At 43.0% G+C, this 26139-nt stretch overlaps 1 protein-coding gene across 4 annotated transcripts in view; it reads right to left on the bottom strand.

The window, feature by feature from the left end:
* Window positions 1-26139, bottom strand: part of LAMA3 (laminin subunit alpha 3) — a 261611-nt gene that overhangs the window by 96365 nt on the left and 139107 nt on the right. For all 4 annotated transcript variants that reach the window (XM_078347895.1, XM_035270754.3, XM_078347896.1 and 1 more), the window contains 11 exons: window positions 24729-24826; window positions 24064-24217; window positions 17061-17221; window positions 13938-14046; window positions 11901-11998; window positions 10859-11003; window positions 8022-8148; window positions 7795-7934; window positions 6477-6592; window positions 5113-5324; window positions 3930-4134 (listed from right to left, as the gene is read on the bottom strand). In XM_078347895.1, the coding sequence (XP_078204021.1) occupies window positions 3930-4134; window positions 5113-5324; window positions 6477-6592; window positions 7795-7934; window positions 8022-8148; window positions 10859-11003; window positions 11901-11998; window positions 13938-14046; window positions 17061-17221; window positions 24064-24217; window positions 24729-24826 (1565 nt within the window). The remainder of the gene's footprint in view (window positions 1-3929; window positions 4135-5112; window positions 5325-6476; window positions 6593-7794; window positions 7935-8021; window positions 8149-10858; window positions 11004-11900; window positions 11999-13937; window positions 14047-17060; window positions 17222-24063; window positions 24218-24728; window positions 24827-26139) is intronic.

Below are 26139 nucleotides of genomic sequence, written 5' to 3'. Positions count from 1 at the left end.
GGTCACCCAGAAAGTGAGCAGCAGAGACAGGGCACAACTCACACTACACATCCTCTTGGTCTGGAGGTAGAAGGAGAAAATGAAGCCAGTGAAATGGCCAGAGAAGGATCATCAGAGAGGTGAGAGGAAGACTCCAGTGTTACAAGAGACAAAGGACTACAGAGGGCATGCAGGTGAGAACCCTGAGCTCCTTCTGTGTGGTTACAGAGGTCACCACTGTGTCAACAGCATATCCCAGTGCCTTCACACTGCCTGGCCAGCCTCACTGATTATTTGATAAGGTGCATCAAAGAAATCGCCGCGCCAAGTTGTTAGGGTTCATGAACTGATGCCTAGCTGGAAGCCCTTCTGTTCCGAGAATACCAAATCTATGACCTTTTCTGGTTTTTAATTTCTCCGTTTAACACAAAGACTTAGTAAATCTGAGTGGAGATAGAGGGCATCCCCAAATCTCTCCTGTGGCTACTACCCTTGTGAAAAGGCTTGAGGTACACGTGGCTTCACTGGATATCCAGGTGGACTGCCATCTTCTTTGGTCAACCTGAAAATAACTTGGACGTGGTCAACAGCATGGCAGCTTTTATCAGGGATCTCCAGCTGACACAGATGGATAAAGTCTTCTGAAGATATTCTAGCCCTTTTGTGTGTTTGAAGAATCTGATGGCACATATCTTCCATTATCAGGAGCAGATACAAATTTATTTTTTCATCACTATAGACATATATACTGTCATGTAGTGCTACAAAAAATGAAGTTTTGATAAATATAAGCATCTTTTTAATCTTGATTTAATAGAGTTGGCCAGAATAATAGACCTTTTGATAATTACACAATATAGTCTGTGATACAATCAGAGATTGAAATAGAAATTGAAAGAGAATCGGAATTTTACATTTAGATAGGAAGTTAGAGATGGTTTTACCAGACTTCATTTTACAGAGTAAGAAACTGAAAGCCAGGAGGACAAAATGACTTGCCCAGTCTCATAGCTGGGACTTGCCAAAGGTGAGTCAAAGGCTCAGTTCTATGGTTCCAACTTCATTTATTCTCATTGACTCTAAAACTACAATTCCAGGTTTACTTAAGTGAAGGGTGAGTAATGTGGATTGCTAAAATTATTTCTGTAAATCGTTTTAAAGTAGGTGAATATTTGTAACAGTTTGGTTTTCTTATAGTATGTAAAACTGAACACCTAAGTAGTCAAATACAATTTGAAAATTGCAATTTTGCAGCTTTGTAGTTTGTGATGATTTGTACAACTGCAGGATGATCTGTTATATGACTATGAAAGGATATGTTTTCCTTTTTCTCACAAACTCTGGGTATCTCTGATTATTTCTTTTACATGAGCTTTAGACTCCTCTAAACATGTTTTTCATAAAGGAAATTTTCTAGGGAGGAAAAACAAAACAGGCAATCAAAAGCTTTTTCGGCATTTAGACTGAAATTATCATGGGCAATTTGTGCAATTTATGGTAATGTAAATTTTCTTACATTTTCTGCCAAGGCCCTTTTATGACAAATCCACTTTGATCATGGAAAGATGTATTATCCCATTAGATTACTATAGTCCCTTTCCTAAAGTCAAAATAAACAGTTTTATATCTTGGTTTAAGTGTAATACAAGTCAGTAAGATTCCATTTCTGATGATGCTGTCAGGTTTGGGCAAAACTTACTATAGACATGCCTCCATCTTGAGTTAGGAATTTTCTAGTCTATTAAATTATCATTGGCAGTGAGAGTTTGTTAAAAATCAAGGATCACGAGGTCAAGAGATCGAGACCATCCTGGTCAACGTGGTGAAATCCCGTCTCTACTAAAAACACAAAAAATTAGCTGGGCATGGTGGCGCATGCCTGTAATCCCAGCCACTCAGGAGGCTGAGGCAGGAGAATTGCCTGAACCCAGGAGGCGGAGGTTGCGGTGAGCCGAGATTGCGCCATTGCACTCCAGCCTGGGTAACAAGAGCAAAACTCCGTCTCAAAAAAAAATAAAAAATAAAATAAAACTCCTTAGAATTTTTACGTAAATACTACAGTAAATCTGTTCATCGATTTCTGGTGCCTTGACAGGATCAAAAAATTTTTAAACCCCTCTTGGTTTTCTTTTTCTGTGATAGCAGCATTGAGAAGTTCCATTTGCCAGGATTTATTGTTGACAAACGATTCCCTTTGAAAACTCCACTGCTTCCCTTCCTGCCAGAAAACTGCTTCTCCATCTCCTCCTTGGTTCCTTTGCTTCCTGTGATTAAACACAGGTATCCCATCCGGTTCTTGAGCGACTAAGCTGACTCAGGCAGGACTCACACCTGTGGTTTTAAAGACTTGGAATGTTTCATGATTCAAGTATTTCTCTCAGTTTCCTTACAAGGTCCAGTAGTATAAAGGAGTTGGTAGGCACCAGATAACAATGAAGGGTGTGGTGAAGGGGCCTTCCTTACAAAAGCGAACACGGCTGCTATAGAGAGTTAAATTGTATCCCCATAAAAGATCTGTCCAAGTTCTACCCACAGTACGTTGTCTGGAAAAGGGTCTTTGCCGTCGTAATTAAGTTAAGATGAGGCTATGCCACAGTATGACTGGTGTCCTTATAAGAAAATGAGAAGTGGCAGAGACATACAGAGAGGAGAATGCCACAGGATGACAGAGGCACACAGGGAGAATAGCGTGTAATGGTGGAGGCAGAGGTGGCAGTGACGCAGCTACCGGCCCAGGGACTCCCAGGAATACCTGCACACCAGAAGTGAAGAGAAAGGCATGGAACAGGTTCTCCTGCAGACCCTCCAGAAGAAGCCAACCCTGCTGACATCTTGATTTTGAATTTCTAGGCTCCAGAAATATGTGAGAGCAAATTTCTGTTATTTTAGCATCATTTGTGGCATTTGTTAACGGCAGCCACAGGAGACTACCACAGCCGCCCTCAAGTCACTGAGGCCTGTCCCCAGCTCCTGGCTCTTACACCCAAATTACAGACTCCATAACAGCCATGTGCCTGCGTTGGGTGATGAAGGGAGTGCAGTGCATGGTGAACATTCTGCTTTCTCTTGCACACTGCCATCCTGGCCTGGACTCTGAAAGCTCGGACTCAGTTTCCTTGCCATATCACCACTGATCTAATTCTTACCTGTTCCTCCTTCTAGGAGCCATCCCCTTTCTCTGGCCCCTGCAACCCCTCCAGCTTAGTCCTGCTGAGATTAGGCTCATGACCTGGAACCATGTGACACTGGCCTCTACGTTCCAATGTAGCCCCTGAACCAAACCTCTCAGCAACGCAGCATCTGCTTGAGCCGAGGTCTCCACCTGTCCCTTAGCTATTAAGTACTGGACTGCTTGGTGGTCCTCTGTGGGAAGTCCCACTCTCAGGCCAGGCTCTCCAGCCTGTCTCCTGCTCACCCTGACTCCCTCCTCACTCCCACCAAGCTCTGCCATGGAGGCCTCAGCATCCCTTCCAGCCCACCTCACCTAGGTGCGATTTCAGACTTTGTGATGCACTGACCTGAACCACACTGCCAGTGAACCCTAGAAGGAGGGTATGAAGCTCATACCTAAGTACAAATGGACAGGTGCTTGCCACAAGGCAGCCCAGCAAAGCACACGGATATCTTCATTATGCATATATCACATCTCTCCCACTTTTGTCTCGTGGCATGCCAGAACACAGTCCCATAGTGACAGCATGCTGGAGTCAATGGGCAAGGCTGCTGCTGGCCCAAGGCAACTGGCATCTGTCCATTGCAGGCTCTGTCCAGCTCTGAGCTAAGGGACTGATTACTCCACCCACTGCAACCCATCCTGGCTGCAAAGCTCACACTGAGGTCAACACAGGGCACCACCACGGACATGGTGGAAAGTGACGATGACCAGTGTGTGAGCAGATGACCCACAACCTCCCTGTGACAGAAGCGGACAGGCTCCTCCCCCAGCTCACCTGCACTGCCCGCTGTCCCGGTCACACTCCAGCATGGCAGCCTCGACGGTGCCCCTCCTGGAACAGTTGCAGGCTTCGCAGCCAGCCACGGGGTGGAAGCTGAACGAGTGTGTCTCACACGCCTCGCACTGGGGCCTGACCGTGCGGGGAGGGCAGCGGCACTGCCCCGTCATCTCTTCACAAAGGTTCTGGCCACAGCTGCATGCTGGCCAGGGGATAAAGAAATACCATGTGAGGGTCAGGAATCACCTGGCCTCCAGCAGTGCTGCACCAACTGCCAGGCTTTCCAGAAGCTTCCAAGAGGTCTGAGAGAAATATTTGGATCTGAAAGGCCTGTTTCTTGGAGTCAAGACCAATCACACCAAATGCTCGTGGCAGACAGTGTGGATGGGGAATGAGGAGCGGTGCCAGCCAGCTCCAAGGTAGACCCTTGAAGGAGCCCGCCACACTGCCACTGTGTGCCACTCGTATGGGCCTTTGGACTATCGGAGGATTCTGGAAATTGGCAGGAGGCTGCTCACAGGCTCCCTGAAGTGGCTCCACATCCACATCACCCCAGTGCCCTGTGGGTCCAGAGCCCAGGGTCGGAGCATGACCTGGCAGCAGGGTCTTTGTTCCCTGGCCTCCATGTGGAGCCTCTGCACACTGCCTTCCTCACTGCTGTCACATGAAGTGAGCTGACCCTACCCTTCGGGCCACAGGATGGTTCTTAGATTAAGGTCCCACGAGTTCTCATTCAGAGAGTAGCGCTGCCACGTGACCCTGGCTCTTCTATCGCAACTGAGTTTGGGTTGGGCCAAAAAAAGGAAGGGGCTTTGGTGAGGAAGGGGATCAATTGCTCCAAGACTCTGATGTTTGAGACTTGTCACACTAACTTGTTTTACCAAGTGCATAGGTCACACAGCAGGGGAGTCACAAACACTTATCTTCTAGAACATTGCTACTTAGAGTGTGGGCCATGGACTAGCGGTATTGCTACTCAGAGTGCAGTCCATGGACCAGAGGCCATTTATTGGAAATGCAAAGTCTCAGGCTGCAGCCCAGGTCTCCTGAATCAGAATCTGCATTTCTCAAGATCTTTGGGTGAGTCTGTAGCACAGTGACACTGAAGGAGCCTGCCCTAGATGAGCATCATCCACATGGGACCAGAGCAGACATCGGGTGACAGAAGATGTACACTTACGCCTGCAGTATGGGAATCCGTAGTGGCCTGTTGCACAGCGGGTGCACTGCCGCCCGATGACATTGGGCCAGCATGGGCACTGCCCACCGTCGGGGCTACAGTGAGGGCCAGTGGCTCCGGCGGGGTGGCACTCACAAGGCAGGGCGCCTTTATGGTAAAAGGCCACCAGAGACCTGGCGGAATTCTTACAGAATCTGGAGGCTGTCTGGGGGCTGTGGAGACAGAAACAACTCATGGTGATGCCCCAGAAGGTATGGGAGTGGTCCCAACCTTGCCTTTCCCACCTGCTCTACCCAGCAGCATCTGTGGGAGGGGCTCATGGCTCTGGAGTTGCGGAAGAGTGGGAAACACCCCACCTCAGACTCAGCCGGGGACAGCCACCCATCTCCCAGTACACCAAAGGAGACATCACAGAACGGGCCCATGGGAACCTTGAACAGCTGGAATAAAAGAGTGGAAATAGACCTAAAGGATGGACTATATGATATGTGAATTATAGCTCAATAAAGTGGTTACCGAAAAAGTAGACCTATGTGTGTAATAATACAACTAATACAATGATAATGAGGAGGAGAATCGCCAACATTCATTGAATGTTTTGTGCTGGAAGCCTTATTTACATCCCACATGACCTCCCAATCAATTGGGCTAAGCCCCAATTCACAGATAAGGCAACTGAAGCTCCTAGAATTCAGGCAATATTCCCAACGCTGCAGGGTCACGGAGTGGCTGAGCAGCATTCACAGCCACAGTTGCTTGACTTACGAGCCTTTGCTCTTAATATTCACTGTACAGGAGGCGTCTGCCTCCCAGGGCCTCTGGAGCGCCTGGGTTCTTCAGGAACCCTACAAAGGGGAAAGGGTGGGTCCACAGAAGAGAATGGCAGGAGCTGATCCTCGGGGCCATTGTAGCTCTTGGCATTCAAGGACACAAGGAGAGAGGGCAGGGGGGCCGTGTCTCTGGACACTTCCTGCTCAGTCAGATGGCAGAAGAGAGTGGGATTGACATTGACATCCTTCCTGGTGGAGGGGACCCTGTGTGGTGTGTTTTCGGACTCTGTGCTGGCACACAGGAAGGAATGGAGTGGGAGAGAAACTCCTAATCAGCCCCTGAATCTCCGCTTGGAGTGTGGACCCCTCATGAGTTCATAGCTGAGGACAGTCATCTTTCCCAGGCAGCATATGGCAAAGTCCCTCACAGGAGGGTCAACTGGAGTCCCAGTTCCCCTGGGACTCAATGCCATTCTCTTGGACAGTGAGGGGAAGAGGATGGATCCAAGGGCCAGCCCCTCCCTGGGCCTCGAGCTGGTCAGGAATGTGGGTGTGCCTCTACATTCCAGAACCTTCCCACAAAGTGATACTCACTCAATGTAAAAGCTGTTTTTTCCACAATTGGTGATAAACTCAAGTGACTTGTCTATGGATTTTTTGTGAAGTATTTGGTAGTCATAGTTTTCTGCAGGCATCACTAGAACACGGATCTGAAAGAAACCCACCAGCATGTCTTAGAACTTCCAATGATGTCACAGACCTAAGGCTACTTATTACACAGGTTGAGCATCCTTACTCGAAAAATCCAAAATCTGAAATGCTTCAAAATCTGAAACTTTTTGAGCATTTTGGATTTTGGATTTTTGAATTAGGGAGGCTCCATCAGTAAGTATTATGCAAATATCCCAAAATCTGAAAAAATCTGAAATCCAAAAGACTTCTGGTCCCAAGCATTTCAGATAAAATATATTCAACCTGTACTTTCTCTTCACCAAGATCAATGTTCTTTATTGTCAAGACAAAGACCAAATGAATTGGGATTAATGAAAAAGAATCATAAGAGCAGGCCAAAGCCAGGGTCAAAGGCTCAATCCACATTCCTATGTAGGGAATGATGAGTTCCCAGGCAGGGCCCTTGGAACTTCCACACAGAGAAGCAAAAGGCTGGTGTGCTGGCGGGGCCACCGGAACTTGGGGTTAAGCAGGAGCCTGTGGGATGGCCAGGGCTCCATGTGACTCATGGCTGTTTTGTATTTTTAAAGGCAAACAAACCAAAGTGGCAAGAACACTGCAGAAGCTAAGACCACGGCTTGTCCTTGGAGCTTACACCACACCTGGTACTCTCTTATGAATAATGGTAGCTTGGTTCTCTGTGCCAGTATAAATCAGAATATGCCTATACCAAAGAATGTAGAAATTCTGAAACACCTTTGGCAACTGCTCACCAGCTCACAGCTTACAGGGAGTCTACTACTCTCATGATATTCAATTCAATAAACATTTGCTGAGCATTATACACCAGGTGGTGTTCTAGGCATGGGGGATGCAAAATGCACACATGCAGCCCTTGTCTCCCGGGAAGATGATGTCTTCAGACAGGAGGAGGACCAAGAAGAGACCTGGAGGGCCACACAGACAGTCCGGGCAATGCTTCCTTTAGGAACCTGTGAGGAAGCAGGGACTGGTGCAGAGGGGAGATGCCTGCTCTCTTTCTGTCCTAGTTCCCTTGACTTTAATTGTCACATTTTACTTATTTATTGGGGAAGGGGAAGATAGCTATGAAATTTAAACATTTTTCTACAGATATGATTTCAACTCCTTGGAAGAATTACTTCCATGAGCCAAACAGACACACAGAATGGCCAGCCAGGCAGCCATGTGAGGAGCAAGTTGAGGGACAAGCGGAACGCACCAAAACCAAGGACTTTCCTTCTGGAACCTTCACGGTCACGGCTACTTCAGGCTCTGAGACGTCAAACTCAATCTGGCCTTCGGTGATCACTTGATCCCGGCAGCCAAGCACATGGGGGCAAAAAGAGGCACGGAAGGAGCCTGGCAGAGAGAGAGAGACTTCCGGTCACACACGGGACTGCGGGGTCAGCCCAAGGCAGGCAGCAGGGCCTGCTCACTGTGGCTCACCTGCCCGTGGCCGCCCGCCATCCACCGACACCCACGCGGGAAATGTCGGGTGCTCTGCTTGGTAGAAATGGATGACAAAGATGTATCGGCCCAGGTGTGGTACACGTCCCCTCAAGGTCACTTGATTCTAAGAGGAAAAAAAGAAGAGGAAAGAAACAAAAACCCTCAAGCTGAAGAGCTATGAATAACTGGAATCATAGAGTATTCAGATGTTAACAAAACAAAACAACCTAAGTATTTACCAAAGTGAAATGACAACTGTCTTCACCCAGAAGCCTTCATGCCTATGTTTCCAGTAGCTTTTATTGTACTCACAGTAACTGAAAACAAACCAAATGTCTCTCGCTTGCAGAATGGATAAACAAACTATGGTACAACCATAAATGTTGGAGAGGGTATAATTTGGTGAATCAGGTTGGAAACCTGTTTGGCAGTATTTACCAAAGTTGAACACATAGCCCAGCAATTGCCCTTCTGGGTACATACCCAAAAGAAATGTGTAATATGTTTGCGAGAAGGCCATACGTGAATGTTCATAACAGTGCTGGGCATAGTAACCATACAATAGAGTCTGACCCATTTTGGGGGGGAAGGGGATAGAGTCTTGCTCTGTTGCCTAGGCTGGAGTGCAGTGGCATGATCTCGGCTCACCACAATCGCTTCCTGGGTTCAAGCAATTCTCCTGCTTCAGCCTCCCAAGTAGCTGGGACTACAGGTGTGTGCCACCATGCCCAGATAATTTTCATATTTTTAGTAGAGATGGGGTTTCACTATATTGGCTAGGCTGATCTCAAACTCCTGACCTTGTGATCTACCCACCTCGGCCTCCCAAAATGCTGGGATTACAGGCGTCAGCCACCATGTCCAGCCTTACTCTATTTTTTTTAAAAGATGGAATCACCAAGGCTGGAGGGCAGTGGTGCAACCATAGCTCACTGCAGCCTCAAACGCCTGGGCTCAGAAGATCCTTCCACTTCAGCCTCCTGAGTAGCTAGGACTATAAGTAAGTGCCATCATGCCTGGGTAATTTTTAGTAGAGACAGGGACTTCCTATGTTGTCCAGGCAGGTCTTGAGCTCATGGTCTCAACCAATACTCCCACCTTGGCCTCCCAAAGTGCTGGGATCACAAGAGTGAACCACTTTGCCCAGCTCTGACTCCATTTTAGATGTCTGCCCAGCTTTCAAGCCCTAATTCACCCTTGTGCCTTTTGCCCCATACCCAGACAAGCTGATAAGACAGGGCAGGGGCTCCTGGCTCCCTGCTCCCTCCTTTGTCATGAGTAGGGAGTTCTAATCACACAAATTCCAGCCCCTGGGAGAAGGAATCCTCCCTAGATGGCCCTGGCCCTCCCTCCGCTCCTACCACAATATAAGCTAGAGCCCACCCTCCTTTTGCTCAAGCTTGAGTACAACCCCTACTCTCCCCAGAAAGCCTCACTTTGTGAGTAATGAAGCTTTTAACCCACAAAAATCTACAACAGCAACAACACAATAACAACTAAACCTTATCCTCATTTTTCAGATGATACCCATGACTCAGGGAGGGTAAATAGTTCAAGGAAAATCATACACGAATTTCATGACAAAACCAGGACTAGAACTCTGTCATATTGATTTTGACTCATTTCCCCCTACTATTCTAGGCCACATGGGATCTTATTTGATTCTACCACTCAGATGCTGTAAATTCCCAAACGCAATGCAGTGTGAACAGATGCAAACCATCTTTGAGATTATAAGGACGTAATACAGGTCGAACATCTCTAATTTGAAAAGCCAAAATGCGTTAAAACCTGAAATGTTTTGAACACTGATATAATGTTCAAAGGAAATTCTCCTTGGAACATTTTGGATTTAAAATTTTCAGATTAGAGATGCTCAATCCATAAATATAATGCAAATATTCCAAAATATGAAATTCAAAACATTTCTGATCACAAGCAGTTTGGATAAGGGATACTAACCCTTGTAATATCAGAATGTATTTTTATAATGCAGGATTTTTAAAGCCCTGTGATTTTTTTTTTAGCTTACAAAATGTATTACCTTATTATATTTCACCTTTGTGCTCTAGATGATTGATTAATAAATGTTTATTGAGGATTTCCTACCTGCAAGATACTGTGCTGGTGCGGTGGGGGATATAGAAAAGTTTACTGGTTCGAGACCAGCCGGGGCAACATAGCAAGACCTCATCTCTACAGAAATAAAAAAGAAAAAAATTAGGTGGGCAAGGTGCTACTCACCTCTAGTCCCAGCTACTTGGGAGGCTGAGATGGGAGGATTGTCTGAGTCCAAGAGCTGGAGGCTACAGTGAGCTATGATCATGCCACTACACTCTAGTTTGAGTGATAGAGCAAGAATCAGTCTCAAAATAAATAAATAAATAAATAAATAAAGGTTCTTGGCTATAACAACTATTCTAAAAGTCTTATGATCCAACTTGGAAAGAAAATGAATAAACAATATTAAACAGCAGCAGTCCACAAAAATATAAGATATTACAATATGGGCCATGAATAATTGCCAAATGTCTAGTGGACAGAACTTTGGAGGGAAAGGACATCAGGCAGGGGTAGTCCTAGGCAGGATTAACCAGATGCCTACATTTCTGGGACTCTTCACAGTAGAGAGTAGAGATTCTCAAACTTCAGGGGCATCAGAATCACCTGGAGGGTTTGTTAAAACAGATTCCTGGGCCCACCCCCAGAGCTTCCACCTGGGCAGGAATAGTGGGTTTGTGAATCTGCATTTCTGACAAGTTCCCAAGTGATGTGGATACTGCTGCTTCAGAGGTCACACTTTGAGAACCACTGGTTTAGAAACAGCACATTACCTGCGGTGCCTTCAAGGTGAGCCCAGGAACAGCATCAAGAGAAGGTGAAGATTGCTGGGGCAGGCGAGGGAAAGGCCTGCCACTCAGAACATCCAAAATTAATGCTGTTGAAAGAGTTTCATGGGCCAGAGAGACACAGGTGGCACTGAAAAATAGAATATTTTAAAATCTTATTCTTAAAAGAACCCAAAACTACAGAACTGTCCATCAGTGAAGAGACAGACTTGGAGCATAGGGCATCAAAAGTATCCAGTGTGGGAAAACCACAGGACTCTAGGGATCGTTATATGATACTCGTGCCAAGTGTAATCCAGCCATCTGTTCAATTAAACTAGTTGAAACAGAGAGAATCTTAAATTTGAAGTAAGGTAAATTAGATAGAAACTTGTAGAAACTTCTCTTTCCAGAACTAAAATTATTAAAATGAGATCAAATCAATAAAACATTATTGACCTCTAGACATAAATATTGATAGAATACTATATAAAAGAGAAAAAATATACATCATCTCTTTCATGCACAGCCAGAATTGCATTGTGTTGGTGGCTCCTACAGTCCTAACCATGCACACCAGATTTCATGACCATGCCTACAAGTTGTTTTTGAATCCACAGCAAAACAGCCTTACCAAAACCCTAATAAGATGGGCATTAGTTAGCTGATTCTCATCACATAGTTATGAGATAGGTCATTATTTTCATGGTTTTCCAAATGAAGAGTCTCAGACAGAGAGATTAAAAGATGTGAACAAAACGAATCTTTTCAAGGGCTCAGAATAGAACTCAGGGTTCCTGCCTTCCAGGGGTAGCTTAACCATTTCCCTGGTTGTTCCTGTGTCAGCTTTCTGATATTATGGAATTCTGGAAAGACTGTTGGGGTAAATTATTCAGCTGGTTTTTCTTTCTTTCTGTTTTAAATCCACCACAAGACTTTATCACCTTGGATTGTGATCATTTCTGATGTTGAGTATAAATTTTTGACCTTATACTCATCCCAGTATCACTCAGAGCATGAATGGGGAGACAGGAAGGAAACATATTACCTTTGATTGACAAATCGCCCGTAACTGGCAATGCAGTGGACTTGCGGTCTCACATACTCGGCTGAGAATTCTTCAATGGGTATGATACAAACTTGATGCTATTGAGCAAATACAATGCACAAAGGCACATTGCAGTTACCAGCAAAACCAATGGTATGGCCAAACATGCTGTTTTTCTTTTTTTCTTCTTTTTTTGGAGACAGAGCCTCATTCTGTCGCCAGGTTGGAGTGCAGTGGTGTGATCTTGGCTCACTGCAACCTCTGCCTCCCGGATTCAAGCAATTCTTCTGCCTCAGCCTCCCGAGTAGCTGGGACTATAGGCATGTGCCACCATGCCCAGCTAATTTTTGTGTTTTTTGTAGAGACGGGGTGTCACCATGTTGGACAGGATAGTCTCAATCTCTTGACCTCATGATTCCCCCGCCTTGGCCTCCCAAAGTGCACACTTTTTAAAAAAAGCTATTAAGTAAAGAATTTATCCATAATTATTCTAATCATTATTTTAAAGTAGTAAATACTGCAGGATGGCATGTCCTCAGGTATCAGTATGTGCAACAAATCCTTTTTACCGTTTTACAGGATTACTGACTGAATTACTGCTGAAATACTTACATAAATAGAACTGAGAACAAAGTCATAAGAAAGCTCAGAAATTACTCTTTCAGTGCCTGTTTTTTCTCTCCTGCCCTGTGCCCATCCTGGCTCTTTAGGCCGGTTGAGAGGAAGCGAGGTGATGTGGCATGTGGCCAGAAAGCCTGCCTTTCAAAGTGAGGGCTGCCACTGCTAGAAATTACCTTTCTTAATAAAGGATGACTCCTATTTCAGGCACATTTGGCCTTTGATGAAGGAACATTCTCCAGAGCTAGTTTTTGAGTCACACAAGAAACTTAGTAATTAATTGATCGATACACTTCATTTTAAATAAAAACTGTATTACCAGTTTGATTGCAAAGTTATTCAGCAGCAACAACAAACATTTTTGTTGAGTACCACAGAGACTAGGGGGTCTTACAAGTTCAAGATGGACAACACCCCTGCCTTCATGAAGCTTATGTTCTAGCCAGCAGAATGTTCTGACTCTGAATGGCATTTGACTTCTTCAAAAAGGGAAAACTTATTCTTAAATGAAGATCCACCTCCATTATAATTTCAAAAGATGAAGAGGTCAGATTCCCTTGAATTGTTATGCTCTAAGAAGGAGCCATACTTTTATAATTATAATTTTAAAAAACTGAATTCCAGTTTGTTCTTAAGAGCAAGCTCAAAGTTTTTAATACTATCAGGCACAAATATTTAAAACACATGAGTACAGGCTGGCCTGGTATTTCCCAGGATGTGATGCATGTGTAGTATCAGCAGTAACAGGAAGTTGCTTCACACTTAATCTTAAATTCCCTGAGATATTCATTGTAAATCTGGCCCCTTCCTTTCGAGCCAGATCCCACTGCCTCTGTTATCATAATCCTCAATGTTCAAGTCATGCCCTTACAAGAGTGGGCATAAGATGATTTAAGCTGCCACACTTGATATTTTAACTCTTACAATATATACATATGATTAACTGAATGATATTCTTTTTGAAACCATTTTTTAAATTAGGTAATTGTAAGTTTTAAGTTTTGATAAAATTTACTAAGAAGCTAATAGAGATAATAAAATGATAATAAAATAGTAAGATAGAAAAGAAAATAAACAATAGCTAATGGCATCTCTAAACTCTGGCAATAATGATAAACTAGGAAATATAATAATAGAAAATGTTTTCTTTATAAGAGTAGAAATGAATAGAAATTAATGTAATAGGATTTTGTGAGAGGTGCTTAAATATGATGATTAAATGTTATTAGGCCATATCAAAAAGGCTCAAACAAATGAAGAGGCGAGTCAGGTTCTAGGTGGGAAGAATAAATATTAAACTGGCAATTCTTTCAGGTTACAGGAGTAATGTAACCCCAGGAAAAAATGTTAATAAGCTTTACAAAAATAGAGATATCAGCAAAATGCTTCCAAAATTCAATGGGCAACACAGGAGCATACCAGAAGGAATCCGGCCATGTGCGCTTTGAGCTGAATGTCTGCATCTGCCAACAGCTCATACACGGCGATGCGGCTCATATGATCGATCACAGCACTCCGGCAGAGAACACTGCAGGAGAAAACAGTTTTCTTAGCCTGATTCCCGGCATCGCCCTCATTCTGCACATCCTAATGGGGTGGCTGATTGCTCTTTGGTTTTACCTATTTATTATGTAATGAACTATAGTGAATTTTCTTGCACGATGAGTTGAAGACGGATGCAGCTCTCAATCTCTATGGGGAAAAGAAGCTTCCACCTTCCCGTGTGGCCAGTGTTGTACCCCTCAGGGCTAAAGGTCCCATTTACTTTTTCTACTTGGCTTGATGATGTACTAGGTTTAGTCCTTGAGAGAAAGGGCCCCAGGGTAAGTAACTGCAGATCTCTAAGACACAGCCAACATTCTTGGGACTATTCACAATTGAAGTCACCCACTAGCCTGACAGCCACCATCCCATGCCAAGGCAGTGAGCATGCTGGCCTTTCTCCAGCATGGAAAGACCCTGAGTTTGCTTCCAAAACCCCATCTGGTCCTCCTTCTTCCTTCTTCATTTCTACCTGTGGTATCTCTTCCCTCCATCACATCAAGTGAGATACAGAGTTCAGGGACATTTAAAAGCTCACAGTTTTGAATCAAATAACTTAATGGTAAAACCCTTAGAGGAGGTACTTTTGGAGTAATGTTTCTGACTTCATACTTGGCTGCAAATTTTCTGTCTGTAAATATAATTTGAAACCAGTGTCACATTAAAACCAAAGGTCTACTTCTGAGAACAGTTGAAATAATTTAGGCAATTTTTTTTTTTTTGGTGAGAATTAAAATAAGTTATACAAAAAGCCAAGCCCAGTTTGTGGTATATATTAGAAACTTAATAAACCATTGTTTTCTTTTCCCCATATTACTGTGTGTGTGTGTGTGTGTGTGTGTGTGTGTGAGAGAGAGAGAGAGAGAGAGAGAGAGAGAGAGTGTGTGTGTGTGTGTGTGTGTGTCCACTAAAACACATTCTTTCGGATTTAGGCATAATCCTAGGGTTAAATATATTAAGTGATTCACTTTGTTTTATCTTTATTCTATATTAAATGCCTCCTAAGAAATAGTCTAAGTAATAACCAGATTAATCACTAACGATCATCTCTCTTATGGAGAGCAGATTAGATTTCTCACAGGACTACTTTGAAAAGTGGTGTTTCTATTAGCACCACGGCTATTCTGCTGGGATATTGTTTGTTGTTGTTGTTTTAACATTGTTAGAGCTCGCTTGAGAAATGCTAGGAAAAGTTCAAACCTCAGCAGGAGATGCTGCAATGCTGTGGGGGCCTTTCATAGGTTTTTAAGGGTCAAATATTTTCCAATTGCACCATATATTTTTTGGACTCTCATACTTGTGGCCTGTTCATTTTCACTTATCCACATGACAGGCAAGGAAGAGAAAGAGGAAATGTTTTAGCCATATGACAAAATACAACAGGACTTTCTTTGGAGTGGTTAAAACACAATGAAAGTTGTTCCTAAACCACGCCGTTCTGCATTTCTAAGGATAAAAACTCCTACAGCAGGACTTCGGTATTGTCATGTTCAGAGCCAGAGTGATCCGCAGACTGACATGCAGTTCACTCTCAGTAATTCCATTCAGACTTAGGTTGTGAAACAACCACCATGGTGTCCAGAAAGGGTGTCCTTTCTTTCTTTGTTTTTGAAACCACTCCTCTCCTTGGCACAGATACTCTCAGAGCTCTTCTGAGATGATTCAGAGTCATCAGGGTTATTAGGAATATTTCTTCCTTCCCCCTTAGCCGTCTCTACTTTGTATCCTGAGCAACAGTAGTCAAGCCATGGGATCTGGAGGTAGAAGGAGCGGAGAGCTGAACCAGTGGGTGGGCATGGACACAAGAGCATGGAGAAACCCTGCCCCAGGCCCTGTGGCTAACAGTCTCCAGGCCCTGGGTGAGCTGGCGACCCACCCATCTGGGAGTGGACATTCCAGTGGTTGCTGATTTTATCTATAGATGCAGCTCATGCCTTCAAATAATGACAGAACATCCCCAAGGAACACTGTTAGGCCCATTTTGTGCTCCTGTTGAAAAGCCAAATATAATTACCTTGTTTGGTTCTATCATCACCCAAAGGCAAAGGCCATAGCTGCTTGTTTAGGGTTGCTGAGGGCATGATGTTGATTCAATAGCCATTTGATCAATTCTCATAAAAGTTTCCATTCTAAGCTATGAAAAGTAACTCTTTGGATAAGTTTTTGTTTGTCTGTTTCCATTTTCACAACAGGGAAAATGTCCATTGCTTCATGTCATCTTGGGTTTGACAAAAAGTAACACGAAAGTAGTAGTTACACAATGTTCACGGCCTTGGCCAAGAACTGGATGGGTTTACTGCAGCGCTCCATCTGCTGCTTCAAGGGACTCTGACTTCCAGTGCCATTTATTATTCAAGTAATTTCATGTGGAAACACCCTTGTGCTGATTCTTTAATTAAAGCATGCTCTGAACATTTGCATGCATCTTGAAATATTATGCAAACAAAACCATTTTTAATAAACCCTTGTCAGACAGTGCTCTTGGAAGAGAAGAACATCCTCAGTGCAAACTTTGAAGTCCTTTGTCAATTTTTTTTTCCATGTGACAATCATCAAGTATTAATTATCCCCAGTCCTGAAGGTATGTTGCAAAAATAGGTGTGTACCCCCTAACATTACTGAGAAGGCGTCTTCTTCCCTACGCTATGCACTCAGGTACTTAACACAGCCTTTGAGCTGAGAGCAGCGAGTTCATTGCACCACACCTGAGTGATAGAGAATCAAATAAAGAGGTTGTGTTGTGTCATGTGGATCTGAGCCAAACTGCTAAGTACAGCATACAGCTTTTAAAGAAAATGCCACATTTTTACACTGCCCATAGAGAGGACTCCCACTACTCACATTGGTGATGACGTTGGACCACACAACTAGTCACCTGCTTGTTTTCAAGAGCTGCCTCAAAAAGAAAACAACTTCCCAATGCAGATAACAGCCAAAGTTCCTAAGGCAGATTTCCTCATTGCTCCTTTACAGAGGAATTCCCATGGTGGGACTGAGTACCTGTACTTGCAGCTGTAAATGTTCACCTGGCCTGCCAGAACAGACCCAGGGCTCTTCACATTCACATCAACCTCCAAGAGCTGGGCTGCCTCCATGGAATACTCGACCACAACCACATAGTGGCCAACCTGTGGGACGTGCAGCCGCAGATGCAATTCCACCTGTCAGAGAGGCCAAGCAGACGGACTGTGATCCAGCTGTGACATGTACTGGCCACACTTGCATCAGCATCATAGATCCCAGAAGACACCCTGGAAGTAGTTTTATATGTCATCCAAGTAAGAAATAACATCCTACAGGTTGAGATGCCAGATAAAACACATGGTGCCCTGTTACATTTTAAATGGAAATAAATAACAAAAGATTATTCATTGTTTATTTGAACAACTTAATGGGGCATCTTCTATTTTTATTTTCTAAATCTGGCAGCCCTATTTAGAGAGGCTTCTACTCTTTCTACCCAGGAATGGTTTTGCTGCTTATTTCCCAAGGTAAAAGACATTCTAAAACTTGAAGTAAAAATGAAGTACTGATGAGTATTAAGGGAAGTGATGTAAAAGTGACACACACACACACACCTGCTCCTGGGATAAGGACTATTAATAGTTTACATATTTCCAAACCATTTTCTTTCTTCTTTTTTTTTTTGGAGATGGAGTCTCGCTCTGTCACCCAGGCTGGAGTGCAATGGCATGGTCTCGGCTCACTGCAACCTCCACCTCCCGGTTTCAAGTGATTCTCCTGCCTCAGCCTCCCAAGCAACTGGGATTACAGGTGCCTGCCACCACACTCAGCTATTTTTTGTAATTTTAGTAGACACAGGGTTTCACCATGTTGGCCAGGTTGGTCTTGAACTGCTAACCTAGTGATCTGCCCGCCTTGACCTCCCAAAGTGTGGTATTACAGGTGTGAGCCACTGCACCCAGCCTCCAGACCATTTCTATGCCCAAATATGCACACACGGTTTGTTTTGTTAAAAAAAAAACTGTGATCATAGTAGGCAATTAGGGATGCTTTTGTGCTATGATGACAGAGACCACAGGGCCTGCAAAATGAAAAATATTTACTATGTCCCTTTACAGAAAAAGTGTGCCCTCCCCTGATATCACCTACTGGTTAGGAGCTTGGGGTCTGGAATCAGACAGCCTCCAGCTATGTGAGCTTGTGCAAGTTACTTAATATCTGTATGCTTCAGTATTCTCCTTAGTAAAATGCAGATAACAATAGTACTCCCCCTCAAGATGGTTCTGAGGATTAAGTGAATACATATAGAGCTCTCAGAAGTGTATTTGACATATAATAAGCACAAATATGATTATTGCCTTTTACCATGACTTGCTTTTTTTACTCAATGGCATTTCTATGTCTATTGCAAAAATATATACATGCAAATATATTTCATTTTTTTGAATAGCTGTCTACCATTCTCTACTATGAATATAAAAAGATTTAATTCCATATTGAGGGACACAGGTTGTATTTAATTTTCCCTAAAATCTACAATGCTATATGATCACCACACATATATCCTAATGCTAGTATTTTTGTAAGATTCCTGGAAGTTGAATCGCTGGGTCAAAGTGTGTTTGCATATTTAATGCCTGAGCCAATATTAGAACTGTATTCCTCAGCAGTGTAACCCACCTCCGCCTGCAAGCTCAGGCCCAGGCAAGCTTTACCACACTTAATTAAAATGGTCCTCCCTCTCCCTGCCTTAGGAAATTCACATTTGGTATTCCTTCTGAATGACTCTGAACCACATAACTGCTATTTTCCACAGTGATTTTTTTTTTTCTGTCACTTAAATAATAGAAAGACATCCCCCCGGGAAAGAATGTGCCTCATCCACACCAGTTTTGACTCTATGTTATAGAGGGAAATATGGCTCTGCCAGTGCACCATGTGGAGTGGTTATTGCCAGCATTTCACCCCTGGGCATCTCCAGACAAGAGCTTGACTGTCACTACCCCACCACAAAGCACTCACAGGTCGATGAGGTGTCAGATTTTCTCCCAGAAGTTATTACTGGCGGCAAGTTCTATCTTGTACTCTATTATAAATTTCTGCTACTCTTTCCACTCTAAATTTTATGGATTACTTTTTGGAAGACTTGTTTGAGGAGTTTAAGGTACATTTGATGGGAAACGTCAGGTTTGAGAAACTCAGATAAAAGATATAAAAGATGGCAAACAGAAACTTTACTGTTTGCTGTTGTGATTATTTATGTGCATCATTGATCTTTACAAAAGGAACTTAAATGGAATCAGTGTCAAACTGGGGGAATATTTCTGGATCTGTGGCACAGACCTGACCTCTACTAGTTATTAGTGTTTCAGGATAATGATATAGAAGGTGGGTTTATCAAATCTGTTGCCCATACAAAACTAAAAGGGATAAGTAACATGTCTGATGACAAATTGAGGATTCAAATGATTTGGTCAGCAAAATACTACTGAATACCTACACTATGCCAGTCCACCAGCCAGGTGATAGGCATATAATTGGAGGCAAGACAGACATTCCCTCAGACAGACCTGAATCAAGTAAGTAGATAACTAGACACATACAGCATAAAACCACATGTGACAAATGTTCTGCAGAGGTATAAGACAGGGGCCTGAGCTAGTCAAGGAGATGAGGGAGAAGGGAAGGCTTCCTTGAAGAAGCAGCAACTTAGGTGAGTGTGGAGGACAAGGAGAAGACAATCAGGCCATAGGGAAAGAAGAGTGTTTTGGTAGAGGGAAAGGCTTACGGTAGGAGGCTACATACAACATAGAAAGCTGTAGGGTCCCATATAATGCAAGTCCAAGAGACTGAAGGTAGGTCAGAGGAACAGAGAAACAGAGAGCAGGAGGGGGTATAACAAAATTGGGACGTAGAAAGGGCAGCCATATAAGCCACATTAAAATCTTTGTCTCTATCCTAAAAGCAAAAAGTGTTGATCACATATTCCCATCAGAATGTGAGTGCTGGCTATAGTCTGGAGAACAGATCAAGAGGTGCAATGGGCAGAGCAGATGTGAGTGGGCTAATTTGGAGGCTTCTACAGAGATTCTCATAAAAATGATTGCATGTTGGACAAGAGAGAAAGAAGGAGAATGCCAAGAAAAGTTTGGGATGCATACTCATGGATGGATCGGTTTGGGTGAAGGAAAGAATGGGAGAAGTCCTAAATGACCCTAAGAATGCAATTAGATGGATCGTAGTGGCATTAACTTAGGTAGGGAATACTGAAACGGAATTTGAGATTGCTCTGAAACATCAAAGAGGCGATGTTAGGAAGGAAGGCAGACTTGCTGGTTTGCATATAAAAGCAGAGGTATGACGAGGCATACCAACATGGGAGGTATCTGTGTGGAGGTGGGTCGGATACAATTGCCATAGATGAGACTCCTTGAGACAGAACATAGAGTAATGAGGCCTAGGACTGAGCCTTGACAAATTCTAACACCTAATGGCTAGACAGAGGAGGATAAGCCTGCAAACGATATTTTGAGGAAGTGATGAGAGAGATAGAAAGAAAACCAGGTTGTCGATAATTTTTAAATTTTTAAGACAGCTCTTAGATTATGAAAAACAAGAGAAAGTTTGGGAATGCAGGGAGCGTCCATCAGGTATTGACAGCTGCCGAGATGTTAAACAGATGAGGACTGAACCATATCCGTCGGATTTAGTGACAAAAACCTCATTGGAAACCTGGCAAACAAAATTTAATGGAGTGGGAAGTGAAAGCCAGACTGTAGTGGGTTGAGATGTGAGTGGGGCATAAAGAATTAGAAACAGAGAGTGTAGACAATACTTTGGAGGAGTTTTGTTTTGAAGGGGAGGAGTACGGTGCAGTGGCTGAGTTGTGGGAGAGAGGAGGAGGATTTTAATAAAAATAGGTTAGCATTTTTTAAAGATGGGTGACTTCTGGTTCAGTCGGCACAGAGAATTCACATTTGCTGTACCCCTTCTGCTCCAAGAGATAGCAACTCTGGATAAAACACTTAAAAAAAAAAAACACAAAAAGATATATTTGGAATCAAAAGTAAATACATGATAAAATGTAAGTTAAAGAAAAACCCCAAATGGGACTGAAGTCACAAGCCTCTTGTCCTCCAGGTCTGGAAGCAGGTTATTTAGGTCAGCAGTTCAGCTCATGCAGAGTAAACAGAACAACAAAACATGCACCGTAAGAGACGGTGGCCAGATCCAGGCACATTTTTTGAAGATAAAGATGTTCAAATTAAAAGAGAAGCTTAAAAATTGCTTCCAATCTGCCTCTTGAGTTATGGATATGAGAAGCTGCATGTTCTCACTTATAAATGGGAGCTAAATGATGGGTACTTATGGACATACAGAGTTCAATAATAGACACTAGAGACTATGAAAGGTGGGAGGATGAGAGGGCGGTAAGTGTTGAAAAACTATTAGGTACAACATTCACTATTTGGGTGATGGGTACACTAGAAACGCAGACTTCACCACTATGTTATATATGTATGTAAGAAACCTGTACTTCTCCAGGCACGGTGGCTCACCCCTGTAATCCCAGCATTTTTGGAGGTAGAGGCAGGCAGATCACCTGAGGTTGGGAGTTTGAGACCAGCCTGAACAACATGGAGAAACCCTGTCTCTGCCAAAAAGTACAAAATTAGCTAGGCATGGTGGTACATGCCTGTAATTCCAGCTACTCAGAAGGCTGAGTCAAGAGAATCACTTGAACCCAGGAGGTGGAGGTTGCAGTGGGCTGAGATTGCAACACTGCACTCCAGCCTGGGCAACAAGAGTGAGACTCTGTCTCAACAACAACAACAAAAAAGGAAAAGAAAAGAAAAGAAACCTAAACTTACACCCCTAAATATATAAAAATAAATAAATTTTTAAAAGAAGCTACAGAATTTGGGAACCAAAACTCAAATATGTGGCCTTATGACCAAGAACTGAGCTAAGCCATTCATGGGGTCAGTGTCTGAATCTGTGCAATCTTCAATGTCACAACAATAGAGAAGGCACACTGTAACGCCTGCTCCTGGGCTAAGGATCCAGTGGAAAGGTAAGACAATGCAAAACTACCAGGCTGAAACAGATGTGAAAGAAGGATAGGATAAAAACCTCTCATTCAAAATAAGCCAATAAGCCTGTAAACAAAATTTCAAAACACATAAAGAAATAGAATATTAAGGAAGACAGGTAACAAAATCATCAATCAGAAGATGAGTTCACTTCAGATGAGATGAATTTTATGGAATAAACTGACAAAGACTTTAAATATACTGGTCCATGATCTGACATCTCCAACCTCTGAAAAGAAAATAGGTTTTGTAACTGTTTTGGTGGCAAACCTACCCTAACCAATGATCATTTGCTGGGAAAGTCTGACCTAAACTGATATAAGTCTATGTATATAGTCAGTATGTGTCTCACTATGTGAGCCTATTCATGCTTTTCACTGAAGAACTATTAACCTGTTTGATTATGGGATATTATCCCAGACCTCACTGGAGATGTTATCTTTTCTCAAATCTTAAAATTCTGAATTCTGAAATACACCTGGCTCCAAGGCCTTTAGGATACTAAAAAGATAAATGAAGGAGGAACTTCCACTTAAAAGTACATGAAGTTTTGAAACAAGAACTGGCAGAAAAGACAAGAAAAAGTAAATATGATAAACAGCCAATAGGAAAGTTTTAAAAGTAGAAATTAAACTGAATCAATAAGCTGGATAACTTCTAAATTAGAGATAGTGAAATAAAATATTTCTGTAATGTAAAAGAGTCGAGGTCCTGCTGACTAGCTCTGTGCTGTAGCTCTGGGTTAAATCAGAGGTTAGAACCTCCTTAATGAATCACCAGCATCACTTCCTGGGGGTTAGTCCTTTTCAACTGTACATCCTGTTGTCTAAGGAACACACAAACACACACACACACACATACACACACATATATCTGTATTTATATGTGTGTATGTGCATTTTTATGTATATATGTATAAACCCATACCTATATACATGTATGTGTGTATATACACATAGCATGGGTAGGGAGGGATACATCGAACTTACTATTAGAATGGAGTAGAGGGAAGATCATTTAGGTTTTTTATGCAGATCTATATTGTTTTACTTGTTACAACAGGGATATATTATTTTGTAGAATGAAAATTCTAATGAAGACTTTACTTAAGAAATAGACTTAAATCCTTTAACTGCTGCCTTCAAAATGATAGACATGTAGTTTACAAATATGTACACATCTAAATGTTCAGTTACAATTAATTTCACATATATTTTCATCCCACAAATGTAATCCCCCAAATGAATATTTTCCTCAAAAAGATAAAACAGAGATGTTATAGAAAGCAAAGAATAAAAATATAGTCAAGGAAGCTTTTTCCAGTGTCTTCATTTTGAAGTGTTGTGCTGTGTGTTCGTATTGTTATGGTTGATATCCTATAGCTCTAACTCAAATCTATGATCCTAAATTTGGTTCTGAAGTTTGAAGAACTCCTGGAAGAGAAGTAATACCAAGACCTGTAGTAACCTGAACTCCACGCCATGAGGTGGGTGCCCTGGGGTGGAGACGTTCCGGATTCTGAGCTCAAGGAATTCAGCTATTAGGTTGAACAGTGAGTGAGTGTGGTATCCTTTTAGGGTAAGCTGTGTCATTTCTGCAGGCTTACTGGATTGAGTCTCATCTGTCTTTTAAGAGAAATCTTGCCCTGAATCAGGGAGAACAGGATGCCCCCTTTTAGTTTAGATAACTAAAAAGAAAGGTTTCTATGGCTGCCCACATCCCCCGTCATGTCTAGAAAGTGCTCAAAGAACAAGCTGAACATGGCTCCATGTAGTGTACCATCCAGCCCCACCCCAAATCAGAGAGCTCAGCAAATGTTGATAAACACCACCAAGAAATTCTTCCAGCTTCCTCTCAGTTTGAGAAGCAACTGTGGCCAAGTGTTTTCAGCAGACACAGGTGGGGAGGTAGTAACAACTTCGATAATAAATAAAAGGCTCCCCCACCTGTTTTCCACTGAGTTCCACCATGACGGGGTGTGCAGGTGTGGGCTGCCTCACTGCCACGGGTCTTGGCTCCCCATCAAGCAGGAAGTGTCTGGCCTCACAAGCCAGGGTACAGGGGAACCTGGTCACTGGCAAATGCTGGTAGAGCAAGCAACTTCAACAACAGCAACAACAAAATCAATGGTTACAAGTGAAAACATCAAACGGAATATCAAAGTACATCCCCAAAGACTCTCAGTCATTCACATCATTCATTCATCACCCTTCAACAAACTCTTATTAAGTGTCTGCTACAATAATTAAGCAATAAATTTTCATCTGCATGGGGAAGAGAAGAAACAAAGGTCCACAAACCTGGGTTCTATTTTAAGCTCTTCCTCTCACCAGATGCAGGACTGACCTTGGGGGCATTTACTTGGGCATGCACCAACATTCCCACATGCTCGAGGGTGGTAGCCACTCCTGACTAAGCCAGCTATGGTATGCAAAGTGCTTTGTGACTCTTATTTGAAGGTCACAAGTAAGACACAGAGGAAGATTACAACTAATTTTTCTAAGCATCATGCTGCTGGAGTGGTCCTGAGATACCTCATGAAAGTTTGCATTAAAGGCTCCTAATTGAGAGGACCCCAATGATGTGGCTGCACCTTCTGCCCCATACTGACTTTTCCTGGGGAGATCCTGAGTAGGCACATGGTTCTGTGACCGGCAGCTGCAGCACAGAGGCTTCATAGTAGTCCCTGGGGAGGAGTACCAGGTAATCCTAGTAAATAAAGAGCAAAAGGAGAATCACTCATTTTGATGGTAGCCCTGCTTTGGCTATAAAATCATCAAACATGCTAGTTAAATCAATAATAACCAGCTGAAGTCACTGAACTCTCCATATCAACCGCTTTGTTCTTCAACCTGACTCACCAAAACACAAACAACCACTCATGGAAGATTCTTTACATATCAGAGAGAAACTTGTCAGTGTGAACATTTTTATTCTTCGAGTTTCAGCAGAAGCTTTACTGTCTCTCCTGGGTTGTTTATAAATTCACAAATTAACAAAGATTATGCATTGTCAATTGACGTGATGTTCTGTGGAAATGCTGATTGCCTTCACCAGTACAGAACACTGAACGTGGATCATTTTCTACTCCCACACCCAAGTAACGCTCAAACGGCATGGTATCAAAAGTGATGCCTTGTGATGTTGGTGATTCACACAATGGAACTGGCCTACTGCCTGTCCCAAGAAACGAGAGGAAGAACATGTTCCACTGAGTGCGCCAAACGAAGCCCACAACATAAATTCAGCTAAGCAGCTCTTCAGGGAAGAGCAGAGCTACAGGCTTCTGGGATGTGGATGACTGGCAGCCCCCAGCCGTTCTGGCAGCAGCGCGCATCTACAGAGGGAAGACAGGAGGGAATGTTTGCCTCAACTGTGAAGAGCTCATACACACACCACAGGCTTTTTCTCTCCTCAGAGAGAAATGTGTAAGGGGGGAAAGTAGGAGATTGTGTCTCAGGGGACTCAGTAAGTTGAAATTTTAAAATGGTTACTGTTCTATTAGTAAGTTCGCTGAGGCTGGGACCATATCTCCTCTCTCCTCATAACTTTATACTCTCACAGGTACTACAGCAGTGAAGGTCGATAATAGACACCCAATAAGGTATTTTTAGAGATGATGGGATTATAATAAGGAGGCATACATATGAATTACTACACAATTGCACAGACTAAATGTCATTAGGCATCTTCCAGGCCCAAATAGTAACTTGTATAATGAACTTCTACTTTCCATGAGTCCAACTTTGTACCCATTACTGATATCAATGGAACTTTCCTCTGCCTCATTCCTACCATCTGTGAAATATTCTTGAACTTTTTAAAAAAGCAATAAAGCTTCCTACTAAGAAGATACAAGGAGAACAGAGACCTCCTGAACTTCCTTTGCTGTCTTGAATGGATGGCGCAAACCTTCGTGTTACCCTTGTAAGATCCCAGATTTGGAAGGAACTATTAAGATCAGTATTTTCCCTGCTGTGTGGAAGAAGTAACTGGCAGGATTGGAAGAGGCAGGATTCGAA

Source organism: Callithrix jacchus, chromosome 13 (assembly GCF_049354715.1).
Source record: "Callithrix jacchus isolate 240 chromosome 13, calJac240_pri, whole genome shotgun sequence".
In the NCBI taxonomy this organism is placed as follows: Eukaryota; Metazoa; Chordata; class Mammalia; order Primates; family Cebidae; genus Callithrix; species Callithrix jacchus.
Note: the sequence above shows the minus strand (reverse complement) of the source record. Positions and strands in the feature narration are given on the sequence as shown.